Source organism: Diuraphis noxia, unplaced genomic scaffold (genome assembly GCF_037042655.1).
Source record: "Diuraphis noxia isolate RWA-SAM2 unplaced genomic scaffold, SU_Dnox_SAM2 contig0004, whole genome shotgun sequence".
Classification (NCBI taxonomy): Eukaryota; Metazoa; Arthropoda; class Insecta; order Hemiptera; family Aphididae; genus Diuraphis; species Diuraphis noxia.
The window spans coordinates 20,428,991-20,445,442 of NW_028301714.1; the positions used below are offsets into that span (position 1 = coordinate 20,428,991).

A 16,452-nucleotide genomic window follows, 5' to 3' on the forward strand; every position below is an offset into this window, starting at 1 on the left:
ATTATATTATATTGATTGCATTACATATGAGAGGATTCGAGATGTGACAAATTACCTCTTCACTTCCCTGCAGCCCAGTTTATCACGGTCAGGCGTACCTGCATTTTAGAGTATGAACAAAGATTCTGATAACCTCTATTTAATATATATGTATAAATTATATATCTAAATATAAAATACTGTATATATACTAATATACCATACATATACACACCAGACACCAGACACCCAAATACGATTCGGGAAAATATTTATGTGGTGTCATAAAAATGATTTTAAACATATTATGATAGGCCACTATAAAAAAATCGTAATTGTTCGAATACGATGCATCATAATATAGGTATGCAACTTGTCACTTATCTTGTATAAGTGGATCTGAAGATTTTTACGAGTGTAATATATTATGTTTTTATACCTGTAGCGAACCATCATTGTGGTCATAATTAATTTTATTACGGAACATTTCCGACATTCAGATACTGTAATATTTTAATAAATAATTATTTCCGATCGCCATCGTCGAACGGACACTTCAGCTACGTATGGCATTACGGCTTGCAATATAATATTATTATTACCTATTATTTCATAATATTATATTGTTTTAACGTATAAGGACGAGTGACAGCGATAGAGTATGACGAGTACCTAGAATCTAGATGAGGCACCTACATATTTATGCGTATAATATTATTCTAAATTCGTATATACGGCGACGACGACGCCGCTGCGTCGCTGCTATAAATTTATAATGAATCACTATAAAATCATCATTCATCAATAATAATAGTAATAATAGTAATAGTAGTAATTATAATATCAACAACAACAACATAACAACCGGCTCAACCGGGTTAAATAATTTATTACCGTACCGGTCGCCCGGTATTATTGTGTGTGCGGGTCGTACGGTATTTATTGGAATTGTCTTAGAGATTATGGGCTGGCTGGGGGGAGTACTTATTATATGTTCATGTACTCGACTACTGCGGATCCGTCGCGAAAGGTGATAAACTATGATTACGTTATCATATTTATTGTTGGTCTCAAGTAGACTCACTTCGTGTCGTTACGTTACCATTGGCGAGCCGAGGTTGTGAGTTTTCTAATTTATGGCGTTTGCGATGTACTTTCGTCGCCACCGTTAACCGACAAACTTTTTCCGCAGAACACATCCGATACCCGCACCCTACTTCGAGATCGCTAGACGGAATTTTCGTGATGCATCGGGTGCTGACGGTGCTGTGTCCCGAATTGTCTGACGGCAAAAAGAGAGGTCGAACGTACGGCAATAATAACCGTCGTCCGGGAACATTGTAGGGCACTCTGCAAAACACAGTGGTCGCCAACGCCGTCGTTCGTTTCTGGTGAGTGCAATAATGTTTTCCGTGTTTTTTTCAACGAAATTGTTTACATCAGACACACAGCGATCTGTTGACTCGGTGGCTTCATACGGGGGCTTGCCAGACCTTTCTGTGCCATGACACGGCTAAATAAATAGTTATTTTACCAAATATTTTACCATGTACCTTGCCTTTTTGCTGTTTGTGGACGATACGTTGTTTTTGTTTATTGATAAAGTACCGAAAAGTGATACAACTCATTTTTCTTCTCGTTGGATTTTTGTTTGCAATTGAAAAGCACACTTAAAATTTGACCGTTTTCATGTTTATTTTTAGAAACTGTCTACTACTATGCCTTTCAAATTGCGTCTAAAGAAGAGTCGACAGTATAATGTCGTCTCAAAATCTCTGTATGTGATTTGTGTCGAGCTGCTGGACAGCACATCAATAGAATGTACCTTATCGGCTGAGAGCGTTGGTCAAGAATGCCTAGACAGTGTATGCCAAAGACTCGGATTACACCAGGTTATTGTTTATTTAGTATTATTATTTAATTTTGTGATTTTAATGTTTTTTAAATTTATTTAAAGCCGGAGATCCTGGGACTGCGCTACATATCTCGGTCTAGAAATCCACGATGGGTTGATTTAAGTAGACCATTAAAAAGGCAGTTGGACAAATATGCATGCCATTTTAGTTTGTATTTGAGAGTCATGTACTATATTACAAATGTATCATTTATAAAGGACGAAATGACTAGGTTAGTATTTAATTTTCATATTTTTTATACAATATTGCAAATAATGTGATGAATAGTATCTATAATTGAATAATATGAAAATCCTCCTTGTAAGATTATTATTGATAATTAATAATTATGTATGATTTTTGTATTTTATAACCAGATAACTTTTAATTTCCAATACACAGTATAACATTTTTTGATATTTGTATTTTGTATGCGATTCTCAGTGTGTATTATCAAATATTTATTATATATATAATTGTATAGGTACTAGGTACTGTGTTTACCCTTTAGTGAGTATTGACATATAATGTAAGTTTTAATTTTAATTTTATATAGTTTCAATTAATAAACCATTTAGGAGGTATTTATATATCATTGCTAAAAACATGGTGATTTAAGTGAGATGTAAACAAGGATGTAAATATTGTATGTAATTTATCTATGATTTTGCACCAAAATAATAAGTTATTTTTATTTTTTATTTTCATTCCATATCGGCTTTCTGAATTCTGAGTATTGCTAAAAATTTTCATTTGCTACTCAAAAAGTTAATTTTAATAAATCACAATAATATGTATTCATTTTTCCCTACTCACAGTTACAATGTATATCAATTATTAAAGATCTTGGTATTTATTACTCATCTACTCTCTCTTTTAACCATCACATTGATGTAACAATGATTGTGCTCTAAAGGTTCTAGGTTTTATTAAACGTAATACAAGGCTTTTCTCCTCAGTAAACCGTCTCTGTTTGTTGTTTTGAGCTCTTGTTCTACCCATACTCAAGTATGGGGTTATAGTTTGGTACCGTAACCTTCCTCAGGATCAGTTATGTTTTGAGTGTGTTTAACATAAATTTTTATTGCATGCTGCTTTTTTTTCTTAAATTACCTTCACTGAATCATATCTATTCCGATATTAGCCGTGTTCTAAATATACTTTCTTTGTCTTCAGGCTGTAATTATATTGATTCTCAGTTTACTTATGCACTTTTCAACAATTATATAGATGCACCTCACCTTTTATCTCAAGTTTCCTCTCACAATATTGGTAAACGCATCCCTTTTTCCTTCTGCCATAACTGTCTGCCAATTCTGTTGGATCATTGCTTCATTTTGATATTACTTTACCTAGTTATAAATTATAATTGTTATTATATTATATTATATTTATATTTATCTGACTCTTTTTGTAAAATCCGGTTGGTGTTTAAACATAATTAAAATGATAAAATAAATAAAATTTATTTAATTATTATTGTTAAGGATAAATTAAATTTGTTGGTTTATGATAAGAATACAAAATAATTTATAATTTAAATCAAAAACTACAATTCACTTAAATTTTAATTTAATATTAATAAAGCATTTTATAGTTATGTATAGTTTAGTTAAATTAAAATTTTTTGCATATATCAATTACATAAGCATAGATTTGTTGTTTGTTTTGTATACAGGGTGTCCCTCGAGGATTTACTCATTGTAATATATCTTGAAATAATGAAAATATCTAAAATCTGGTTTTGGTATAAGACTGTTAGGGATGAGAACTAAAATATTATTTTAATTAATTTTAATGTTTTGGTAAAAAAGTTAAAAAATATTTATTCTACATTCTGAAAATAATGACGTTAAACATTTTATTTTCATTTCCTGATTTTTAATTTCAAGAAAAATTGCGAATTATTTAACACCGAAGTGTTATCCAACATGTGACTCAACGTGCTGCGCGTGTTTTCGTGCAACTGGCCGAACACTTTCAGTGTGCCTAGTTATAATCATATTATATTTCTTCAAAACTAGAAAAAATGCCCAAAAAAATGTTATAATTCAGAAAATTTTGAAAATTAAATTTGAAACGTCAATATTTTCAAAAAACTAAACTCTAAAAAATAGCTTACTTTAATTTGTTTGGAAATAATTAAATAAAAACATATATATTTTAAATTTTTTACCAAACCATTAGAATAAATTTAAAAATGAAATAATTGTAGTTCTTATCCCTGTGAGTCTTATTACAAAACTAGAATTTTAATATCTCCATTATTTCGTGAGATATTGCAATGGTTAAATCCTCACAGGACACTCTGTATGTTACTAGTATGTTACTAGTCGCGCTAGTGCAATTACATGGGTGTAAATTAATATTAAAACAGGCATTAAATATAATTTTATTTCTAAATTTGATTGGCCTTCTACTTTATCTGCTCTCAGTCTTGAATTAGTTTTTAATACCTTGTACAATGATTTTCACCAGTCTGTACTACGTTTTCTCCCAATACGCCACTTTAAGCAGACTATCTTCCCTGTCTGGTTCACGAGCGAGTTTAAACAAATTTTATTCATGAAGAAAAAGGCTTATACTAAATTTAAATCCACTTTTAACTCTGACCATTACAGACATTTTTCACTTCTCAGGACCCAATATAAGTACTTATTGAAAAATATTGTATTATGAATTTATTGTTTGAACTGAGCTATCAATTAATGCCAATCCTTCCAATTTTATGGAAATTTATAAAGAAACATCGCTATCATTCTGATATTCTTAAAACACTAACGTTTAAGAGGACGTCGCACCCGCATATGTTTTCTCCGTCTTACACGTGTACGATATAGCAAATCAGATTGTTATAAGTTATATTTGAGTTATGAGCTTTTTCATATTTATTCTTTTATGTAGCAGAAATAAACTACAATATACTTCAAACATAATTTGGTTAAAGTTGTATGTATTTATATACAGCTATCATATTTAGGTACTTGTAAGTTGTTGTTCAATACACTTGAAATAATGGGATTATGTATAATGTAATTTATCAAATATGCACTTTTAAAATAGGTATTCAATTTTTCCCATCGTAAAGATAATTTATACCCTGAGCTCTAATAAATCAATACTCAAATCGAAATAAATATTCAAGTATGCATTTATAGTTCTGAAATTGCATTTTATTATTCCGTTTAATCAACATTTATTATGGATGGAGTTATAACTTTTATTTTATTTGTATAGGATAAATAGTTGACCAATATTATTTATAATCAAACCTATTAATTTATTTTCATTGTAATTTAGTATTTGAATTTGAATGAAAATTGGAAAGTAAATAATCAATATTTAATTTGTATATGTTATGGCTAATGTACATTTACCTGGTAATTTGGTCCTGGCGGTCCTGCTCACCTACTTGAACCGCGAATACAAACAAATTATTCTTTGCGCAATATTTTTTACTAAATTTCTTTTTTCTTATAATACTATATACCTACCTAATATTGACACAAAAAAAATAATATTTTATCAAGTAATATTCTTATTATTATCTATTTATTAAATCCTGAAAATTTAAAATGATATTATAAATAAGTAATAATATAATTATAACTTATATAAAACTATTTTTTTTTCATTAATATTATATAATTATCAGTAATAAATAATAATTGATCCAAAAAAAAAATACTGTACAACAATTATTTTGTTTATAGCCTTGGTTCAAAATTCTCCAAGAAATACACTCGGTATATAATGAATTGGGCATAAAGAATTAGAATGTGTTATACATTTATAATTAAATAATAATAATAGTAATAATAATCTAGGTTGAATATGTTAGATATTAAGAAATTGTAAATTTCCACTTTAAAATATACTTATAAAACTATAAAGCATCTATTATTATATTACAAATTTAACCAAATTTGTATAATTAATACACTTAGCAATTTTTGTTGGAAAGCTTAAATTAATTTTTCTCTCTTCATAACCTGGAACAGTCATATATTAGTCTCGGTCTTTAGCATGACTGTTAATAATTCATGGTGTCATTTAAATGTGTTAATGAACTAATATGGTACTGAATGGTTTTAAGATTTTAAAATTGTTTAATTATCATGCCTTATGTTTTAATCATTATTAACAAACTGGTACATACATTTTTAAGTTGATTTATAGTAATCAGTTAATTCTCTACATGATTAAATTTGTTTATATTAATGTTAAACTGATATTTATTAAAATTTGATATCAGTTATTTTAAGTTAATTTTGTAATTATGAAATAATAATAAAACTATAATCTAAAATTGATGTATCAATAGACAGGAGTAAATGTTCCACTCTCCCCAGTAGTGTATACTTGAGGGTCAGATCCCCTCTAAAGTTTTAACTTTGTGGAATATTGGAGTGGATAATCTTTTATATTGTGTTTGATGACATGGTTTTTAACCTTATACATGAAACTAACAGGGATGGTAGCCAGGAACATGTGTAGTCTAATGTACAAGTTTCAAAACGATCGCACAATTGTTACATTTCAAATAATTTTTTAAATGTAAAATTTGCCATAAATGCCTGGTGATTCCTCATACTCAATTAAACTCCAGCCATCCACTCAGTGACTACAGGGCCTTTGTTTCTTATTCATGAAACTACTATAGCTTCTACTGCTTATAGATCACAACATTTGTAATCAACATTGAAAATTTCAAGCCAATTGCATGGTTATACGATTTTTAATGAATTTTTATATAAACAGGAACCATCAAAATTTGCAATACTGGAGTAAGGTACACACCGTTGACCAAATCTTCATACTTAATAATTTACACTTTGTGAACATATTTACTCTTGAATATCTCGCTAAAAGCTGGTCTTACGGATCAGGGATTTCCTAATTTTCCCTTCCCATTTAGTTATATAGTTTTTTTATCCCCCTTTTCAGAAATCATGTCTATACCACTGACTCTCCCTATTAAATACTTTAACGAAATATGAATGATTATTTCAATAGAAGCATATTATGTCATTAGTTTATAGTTGTATACTAGTTTAATTGCAATAGCCTAATTATTGTTTTGATTATATTTTACTCGTGTAGTATGAAAAAGTGGAATAATAATTTACTGTTAGTGATCATTTTATGTATTTACCTATTTTATTATTTTTATTTTTATGTGTGGCTGAAAATTAAAATGTATTTAAATATAATATATATATATTTTATTTTCATATGTTGGCATATGTTTGAAATTTATTGAGAAATTAATTTTTATAAATGCAGTATATATATATTGCTTTTATTATTGTAAATCATTTTACCAATTCTATTTATTATATGAAGTATAATATACATGCTTACATTTTTAATTATTTCATGGCTATAATGTTTAGGTATCATTTTTTTCTTCAATTGAAAATGGATGTTATTGAAGGTCGTATTCTTTGTGATGCTGATCAAGCAGTATTACTTGCTAGTTATAGCATGCAAGGTAGTAAAAATATACAAAACCTACATTAATCTCACACAATTAAGAATTTATTGTACACAATCAAATTTTTAATTTTTTTTTTATATATATTTAGCCGAGTTTGGGGACCATGATTTAGAAAAACATACATCTGAATATCTTAAAGATTTTCAACTTTTCCCTAAGGTATGCGTTTAGTTAAGAACTTTATATTTCATATTTGCTTAATGAATTGATTTCCTAAAAAAACAGTTAAAATTAAAAATGTTATGTTTTGTGGAATTTATTACTTAGATAAAACTAATTATATTTTGTTTTTAATGTGTAGCATCTAATTGCAATACAAGGGCGTCTGGAAAGTCTCACAGAAGCTGTTATCTGTCAACATTCGGCTTTAGCAGGCTTACCTCAAGGGACTGCAGAAGAGTATTATATTATTGCAGCTCAACAACTAGAAGGATATGGACAGGAAAAATTTCTAGCTAAAGTATTCATTATTCATAATATTTGAATTTACTATTGTTTTTTTTTTGGTTAATGCTTTAATATAAAATATTTAATGGTAATTCAGGATGATAGTTCTACTGAAGTGACACTTGCAGTTAGTCTTAGAGGTGTAACAATTCAAAACCAAAATAGAAATACAACATTCTATCAGTAAGCTTTCATCATTATTTTTTGTACATATTTAATATTATAATAAATACGTAATTACTATTATTTTTATTAGATGGGAAGATATAGCAAATGTAATAAATCATAAACGGTATTTTAGCATAGAAGGACAGCATGAGAATTTTATACAATTTCAGTTTAATGATGTCGAAACTGCTAAATATGTATGGAACATGTGTGTTTTGCAGGTAAACTATTATTTTTAAGTAAAACTATCATTGTTCATTCATTTGTGTGATGTTGTTTTTTTACTAATTGTTGTTATTATATGTTTATAATTTAGCACATGTTTTATGGGCTGCATGAAAAAATTGATCAAACCGGTGACAACAAGGCTGATATAATGAGAAAAAATTTAGAATCTCATATTGACGTAAGCAGTCAAAAATATTAGATATATCAAGAGAAATTGATATAATAACAATGATATAAATATTTTTACTCTAGAATAATATAGAGAGCAGTCGAGAAGAGTTAGACACCATTGATGCTAAAGAATCTGTCATGATGAGAGGTTCATTCCCTTTTAATGGAGTTCGTGCTCAATCGACATCTTGTTTAGATTTGTCCTCTTCACAAGGAAGTGAAAAAGCACGATTGGAAAAAAATGGACACAAATCTATGTAAATACAGACAAATTATAATAATGATTTTGTTAATAAATTTATAGTTTTAGAGTAATAAAGTTTATGTTTACATTTTTTTCCCAGTTCTAAATTGCCATCATATAGATTGGCCCCAGATTATGAAACTGCTGTTCAACGTAAATATTCACATGGAGACTATTACAATCAGACTCCAAATTTAATTCCTACAACTTCTATAAGTCATCAAGATATAAATTTCCATCAGGTAAAATTGAATGACAAAATGTATACGCTTATTAAATTAAATTTACCCATATTTTTTTACGTTAGAAATACCTAAGAGCTACTAACATTATTTGTGAATACATATTTAAACTTGCATTAATTCCTTAAACTATTTATTTTTTTTTTTTTTTTTTATTAAGAGAGAAAAGCCTCGATAACGTGACCATTGGCTACACTATTTATTAAACTTTTTATAATTCAATTTTATAATGCCTTCTATTTCTAATTATTATTTAATTTTTTTTTCGTGACTTAATACAAATTTTGTATGTGTTAAAATGTGTTTTGATTGTTAATTGGATAATAATTTTTTTTTTTTTTTTGAAGTTTCATGATCAGTATTATTAATTGTTATGTATGTAGTGGAAATAAATAAATATTTTTTTACTCTCACTAATTCAACATAAATATGTTAATAAATAATAAAATAATAAAAGGTTCAATTAGTGTGATTAAAAAATGTTATTCATTTTTGATATATGAAGAATGGTTAACCTGTAGGTCAAAGCATTTTTTATTTGTTAAATTGAAATATATTGAAGACATGTTCCAATAATTATAGTTTTTACCATCTTAAATTATTTATTAACAAGATCTCTAAAGTTACTATACATAAACATAAATTATAATACTTATATATTTTGTTATTTTAAGGTTATTGCTATTTTTCATTATTTTAAATAATTTAGCTAACTATTTTAATCAGATAAAAAATTTGGATTACAGTTATCATTATATCATAAGAAATTCAATAGTATAATCATAAATAAGCCCATTGGAATCCATAGAATTAATTTAGATAAATGTGCTTAATTTTTTTGATTAAATATAATATTTTAATTAATTTCTTGCCCTAAAGTAGTAGGTATACTGTGGGATTGAGTTGTTTTATTAAGAAATTAACTAGTGATTTTAAAATGAATACAAAATAAATACATCAACCAAGTTGAAAATTATAAATTAAAATATATTTAAAAAAATGTATTATGTAGTATAGATATTACTTTCAAAAATTAAAATCAAAATCTTTAATTTTTAACTTATTTTATAAATTTTACAAAGAAAATATTTGAGTATAAATGTATTTTGTCAGAATTTAAAAAAAAATAATATTTTATTACTATTTATTTTATTTTTTTAGTACAACAATGATTATAAGCAATTTCCTGATGTCACACAAGTGAACATAGTATCAACTGTTCATCCCATACATGGGTGTGTACCTATAATTGTTATTAGTCGTGTCACACTTCATAAAAGCTTAATAATAATATACTTGTGTTCATTGAAATAATTTCAGAAAAACATCAGATTTAGATATTCCTGCCCAGGATACTGAATGCATACAAATGTTCAAACCACCGCCACCTTATCCAATTAGCTATAGCACACCAGATTTGGCAAGAGCTTGTCCATTAGGGTACATTCAAAATCCAGTAAGTTTTTATTCAATTTACTTCCTTAGTTTGTAATAATATGTATTTTATATTATAGAGATATAAATTATTTTCTAGGTAAGTGGTTCAAGCCCTGATCTTTTATCATCGAGAGGTCATAATTTCCAGATTGCTCCAAACCGTTACAATGCTTCTCATATGTTGACAAATTCTGATACACACAGGACTTACACAAATTTGAACGCATTGCTCGAACCAAAAAAGGTTTATTTTTTTCTAAATACCTCTTTAGTTCAGTAACTAATACTTATCAATTATCTATTTTTCTTAAAGAATGTAGATGAGTTTCGCACAGGTTTTAATGCAAACAATATGATGTACTATATGGGCCAACATGGACCTATTTTAAATCAACCAATAACTAGTGTGATTGTAAATGAAAGGCCACATAATTGCAGTACAGGTGAGTTTTTATTTTATCAACTTATAATAGAACTCTTAACTACAAAAAAATATCTAGTAATTATATCAAGTCCAGTAGAAATAAATATCCAAATATTATCACTTAATAATATTAAGTTTCATAATTGTTTTCTGGAAGATAATTAATTTTAATATAATTTAATGAGATAACCAACTAGATGTATGTCAACCTTTGTTGGAATTTCTTACTCAGTTAATAATAAATATAACCACATCTATTAAATACAATTGTATGCAGTATCCTAAAAATCTTGTATTACCCTAATTATCTCCATGCCAAATTATTATATTATCGAACTGTGTATGTTTCAATCATTAAATTGGAATTTTGGTATAGATTATTGATGAAAAATCATATTTAAATAAATTGATATCACAGTCTTCTCACTAAAATTCATACTGTAATACAGAATTTTTGGGACAGACTGTATATTTAATTTTAAGGACTTAAATTATGTCATAAACAACAATGATAATATTTCAAATAAAATTACTTTATATAATATATACTAGAAAATTATATTATTGGTCTGGGTGTTCAGTTAATAATATATTTGTTTTTACTTTCAACTTAAAACTTCATTAGCTTGATCAAACATTTTTAACAATTATTTCATCATTTAATAGTTTTAGGTAAATGTACCGAACCTATTTATGAAAATGTACCTTTGCCGTGGAATTCTAAAGATGTCCACAGCCGTGCGGCTGGTGCACAAGTAGCTTCTGAGATTAAATCACCTATTAGTAAGGTGCCTCAACAAGTGCAGCCAGTAAAAGAAGAAATAATTGTGGAAAAACAGCAACATGAAATTATGCCTATGAAAAACAACACTTTAGATATGAGTAGTAGTTCTAATGTATCATCACAAGTAGTTTCCACATCAATTATTCATTCAGCAGAACAGTCTTTTGGTAAATAATATAATATTATTATTATATTATAGATAATAGTGTATTTAAGTAAATTAAATAGAAATGTATTTCTTATTTACTATTATAATTTTTAGATTCTTCAAATCAAAGCAGTAGTAGTGGAACTTTGAAAAAAGAAGGAAGGAGTAAAAATCGGCGAAAGTGGGCAGGTTTGTTGAGTGGTGCAGTGAAAAGTAAGACTTTGAATAGAAATGGTGACATAAGTGTGGAGGAATTTAACAAACGTCACTCTACAGTTCCACGACTTCCTATACCTTCAACTATTTCTAAAGACACAATGGTATGTAGATTGTAATTAATTTATTTAACTATGACCAATTCAAATATTTTTTTTTACAATTTTAGTGTCAAATCTTAGAGCATAAATTAGAAGACACACAATTATTTCATGAATTTGATAAAATAACTAAAGTTAAACCAAATGCAGAATTTTCTACAGCTTTTGTATTAGAAAATTATTCAAGGAATAGGTATATATTTTTATTTCTTCTTCTTCTTTTTTTTGATAATATTGATAAAAATCTTTATATAGGCACAAGGATATTCTGCCTTATGAAGAAAATCGTGTTCGTCTATCACCTAGTAAAGAAAATCGGTTTGGATATATCAATGCATCTCATATTACTGTAAGTTTGATTATTTTGTGTTTTTAATAATAATTATCAGTTAAATTCTGAATTTTCGTGGTGTTATTAGGCATCAGTGGGAAACGAACAAAAATTTTACATAGCAACACAGACACCATTGCCAAGTACAGTGAATCATTTTTGGCAAATGGTATGGGAGGCTGGAGTACACCTTATTCTCGATTTATCTCTTCCCAAAACCAATACTACAGATGAAAATTATGGAAAATACTTTCCAACAGTTGCTGATCATTCTGTACAGTTTGGGGAAGTAAGTGTATTATTTATTTTTAATCTTATTAATCATTAATATTTATCATGGCAATTGGTTAATTCTATCATCTCTTATTTTAGTATCATGTGTGGCTACAATTTACACAGGAGACTGGTCATTGTGTCACTAGTAAATTAAAATTGCAACACAACTCATCTAGACGATCTAGAAGTGTTTGGCATTTACGGTATGATCAATGGGTTGAACAAGATTGTCCGACTGATGTTTCACATTTTCTTGGTTAGTGATAGTCATTAGTAAAATTAAGAAAACTTGAATAGGAGTTCTATATTCTATCTAGAAAAAACTTTCCAAAAAGAGTTATACAATTAAACAGCCTCAATTTGTGTGTGGTCCAATTTGCTAATACTTATTTGGGTAAATCGCTAAATTTAACAATTCATAATTGTTATTTCATCTGATGTACTGGATATAGTAGTATGCCATCATAATACAGTTTTAGGTGTTTATAATATTATATATAGTTTGTTCACTGTATTGATGCGGTAATGACATTGTTGTTTAATTTAATTTTATTCATGAATAATACAATTTAAATGAAGTGTACATACACATACATTGTAAGAAAGTGTGATTTTACACATTAGTTCAAAATATTGTTGTTTTAATTAAAAAAAAAAAAATTGTAAAAAAATACTAATGATTCCAATATTATAATTTACAATAATAAAGTAGCAACAGATGTAATTGCACTTTGTGGCTGTTTAATCGTTTATCTCAAATTACTGTTTTTCAGTTCATGTTTTTTTGTTCTGTTTTGTACATACTTGTTCTTCTAATCTAGTTTTTTGAGTAGATATATAGTTATAGAAATACCTAATCTAACTATATAGTTCACCATAAATAAATAAATGTATTTGTTGTCGACAGGTTTCTTGGAAGAAATGAGTTCAGTACGTGAACACACAATCACAGAAATACCAACAGGACACAATCGTAATCCACCAATTCTTGTCCATTGTAGTACAGGAGTGGGTAGAACTGGTCTTACAGTATTAACTGATCTTCTATTGTATACACTAGATCACAATCAGGTATGAATTCATTTTGGTATTGAGAATATAGAATTATTATACCTTATATTTTCTTTTCCTTTTTGTAAGAAATAATGAAAATTAAGAATTTTAGATTGTTATTCTATTTTGAAAACTGTATTGGCTATGTCGATAACTAATACAATCAAATGATTTGTACTAATTTATTGCATGATAAAATAATTATTGATTAATGAGTTTTTTTTTTAGGAATTGGACATACCTAAAACCATATCATTGGCTCGACACCAGCGCATGTTGTTTGTAGAAACAGTTGCTCAATACAAATTTATACATTCATTGCTCATTTACTATTTGAAAAACTCACGTCTCATTTAGCCAAAATTATAAATACAGTATGATTGTTATGCTCAAAGTACCAGTCAATAACAGGGTCAACATGATAAATATTGATTAAATATTTAAATTTGTGTGTGTGTGTATGCATGTACCCAAATATAAATAGAAAATGACAGACATAAAAGAACAAAACATTTTACAGTATTTTAAAATAACGCAAATAATGCAATTAATATTAAAAACAAATAACATTATCAATGTAATATTTGTATTGATTCCAGTATTTTTTTTATAATGAATTTAGTTCATTAACAAATATTTTATTCCTTTAACAGTAATAATGTACTTGTTTTATTTTACAAAAAATGTTTGTTACATTAACTTATTACATATTATTGTTTAATTTCTGTATACTAAGAATATAATTCTTAATTTTATAAGTCAATGTCTTATGGGCATAAATCAAGTATTAAATCCTTACAAATGTTTAGAAATTAGTTAATTTTAATTATAAATTATTGTTTACAACTTAACATGCACTATATATTTATAAATACTTTTAAATAAGTATTATACATTATTTATTATTTTTTGTATGTTATGTAACAGTAACATGCATTTATCATAAAGCTGTCCATGATTATGTATGCGCCTAGTGATCAGTTATATTATTGAAAGAAAATCATTAATTTTATTTTTTAAGAACAAATTTTTTTATATTTTACTACTATTTTGGTATTAATAATCTAATTATTGTTGAATGTTGATTTGTCAATACTATAAATTTGTTATAATTATTTAACTTTGTTAACAGCATAATTTTTATATAAATAAATCATGATTTTTGTAACATTACTCAACAATAACCAAAGTTTTGCTTAATTCAAAACAATCTTTATACATTTAAATCCAGTGTAGTTGAGTAGTTCACCATCCAACACAACTATTCACTTGGTATAAAATAAAGTTGGCTACTGAGTACTGAGTCTTAATACAATCCAATTACAATAAAAGTCTACTGTGGTAGAGACGGAGGCAGTTGCCTTCACATTGTTTTGTGCTATTTTGCTGTCATTGGCAACTACAGACAAGAATTGACTTAAACTTGGTATTCATCTTAGCTTATTTATATCAAATTTTTGGCTATTGCAGTAGTTATAACTATATTGTAACCATGAGATTGTAAACACGTGTTTTATAAATATTAAATTTAAAAAATTGAATTAATGGCATTGAAATGTAAAATATTTAACAATTAAAAAAAATACTATAATGTAGGTATGTACTTGTCTATTATGTGTTGCACATATATACTAAAAAGTAAAAAGTAAAAAAAAAAAAGGTAAATGCAATCAGAGTTCATAAATTGAGGTTTTCTGTTTTGGGTTAATATCTATTAAAGTATTATGTACTGCAATATTATTCTAAAGTTTTGGTCATAATGCATTAACTGCTTAGACAATAAAATAATAAGATTTAGATGAACTAATGTGATACAAACTCAAGAATAATCTTAAGAAAAACACATTTTCAGTCAACGAAATAATTGAGTCTACGCTCTCCTGTTACATCTAACTTCTATATGTTTTATGTGATATTATTAATATTATTTTTTATTTTCTGGTAAAATGATTTTGTTGTTCTGAAAATGTTTAAATGTACAGATCAAAGAATTAAATGGAATTATCAATGATATTGAGAATCAATTTGGCAACAAGTAGTTCTAATTTTATTGGACAATTAAGATGGGCTTGAAAACAATGAATACCCACAATCTGTTGAAAAATTTTATTGTGGTGCGTTGGAAGTTTTCAATACTATTATGGGTAGCTATGTAATCCTATAACTATAAAATGAGGGTTTGGATTTGAAGGCAAATGCCTTTCTTTTAATAATCATAATAGAAAAATAGTTTTTATACAAACATGTGTTTCGTTAAATTTCTAAGACGATGGATGATTTTTTTTGTCTTTCTAAATTATTATAAATTACTTTTTGCTTTTTTTGCCTTTTGTATTTATATAGGTATGCCTTTTTTATGTTTAATTTTCAATTGATTAAATAATTTTATACACAGCTTACGTATATCGGTACAAGTCGATAGGAGCTTGTGAAGACGGTTTATTGTCGAATGTCGATGTTATGTTTCCATGATTTATCCATTATTGTCTTATCGAGTATTTGATATGGCCATAAAAGTACTTGTTTTCGATGTATAAAAATATTTTGAGCTTAAACCGTCAACGTTTTACTGAAGACAGTTTATCAAAGTACATGGTAGTGATTTTTTTTTAATACCAACAAGTTAGTATATTTATTTTTGTAGTATATTTTTGAGTTGCTTTTTTATATTAATTAAGTGCCTCTTTTGCCTATTTTTACATTTTAAATGATTTTTTTTTAATATATTGCCTTCAAATCCGGACCCTAATAATAATATTATAAGCACTACCTATCTTAGACGCGTAATTTTACATTGATGAATACTAA

General features: G+C 27.1%; 1 protein-coding gene across 3 annotated transcripts; it reads left to right on the top strand.

Annotated features, from left to right (window-relative positions):
* Nucleotides 1-996: 996 nt before the first annotated feature.
* Nucleotides 997-15,243, top strand: Pez (protein tyrosine phosphatase non-receptor pez). Of its 3 annotated transcripts, XM_089226283.1 has the most exons (24): nt 997-1,099; nt 1,172-1,370; nt 1,683-1,871; nt 1,937-2,106; nt 7,271-7,368; nt 7,463-7,533; nt 7,676-7,834; nt 7,919-8,004; nt 8,078-8,210; nt 8,306-8,395; nt 8,470-8,645; nt 8,733-8,874; nt 10,036-10,109; nt 10,195-10,330; nt 10,409-10,555; nt 10,625-10,754; nt 11,402-11,686; nt 11,782-11,987; nt 12,053-12,177; nt 12,240-12,333; nt 12,404-12,604; nt 12,688-12,847; nt 13,499-13,662; nt 13,873-15,243. In XM_089226283.1, exons 3-24 carry the CDS (start codon nt 1,698-1,700, stop codon nt 13,999-14,001), a joined length of 3,150 nt encoding a protein of 1,049 aa, XP_089082409.1. In that variant the 5' UTR covers nt 997-1,099; nt 1,172-1,370; nt 1,683-1,697; the 3' UTR covers nt 14,002-15,243. The 3 variants fall into 3 exon arrangements, with proteins under 3 accessions (XP_089082409.1, XP_089082408.1, XP_089082410.1); XM_089226282.1 differs by having other exon boundaries at nt 1,032-1,370; XM_089226284.1 differs by having other exon boundaries at nt 1,032-1,370; nt 11,408-11,686.
* The last annotated feature ends 1,209 nt before the right edge of the window (nt 15,244-16,452 follow it).

What these genes read in the sequence shown, in the direction of transcription:
- Pez (XM_089226283.1), top strand. Translation starts at nt 1,698, where the DNA reads ATGCCTTTCAAATTGCGTCTAAAGAAGAGTCGACAGTATAATGTCGTC. An exon ending in TAGGGTACATTCAAAATCCA is followed by an intron (nt 10,331 to 10,408) that starts GTAAGTTTTTAT and finishes ATTATTTTCTAG; the next exon opens with GTAAGTGGTTCAAGCCCTGA. An exon ending in TGATGTTTCACATTTTCTTG is followed by an intron (nt 12,848 to 13,498) that starts GTTAGTGATAGT and finishes TGTTGTCGACAG; the next exon opens with GTTTCTTGGAAGAAATGAGT.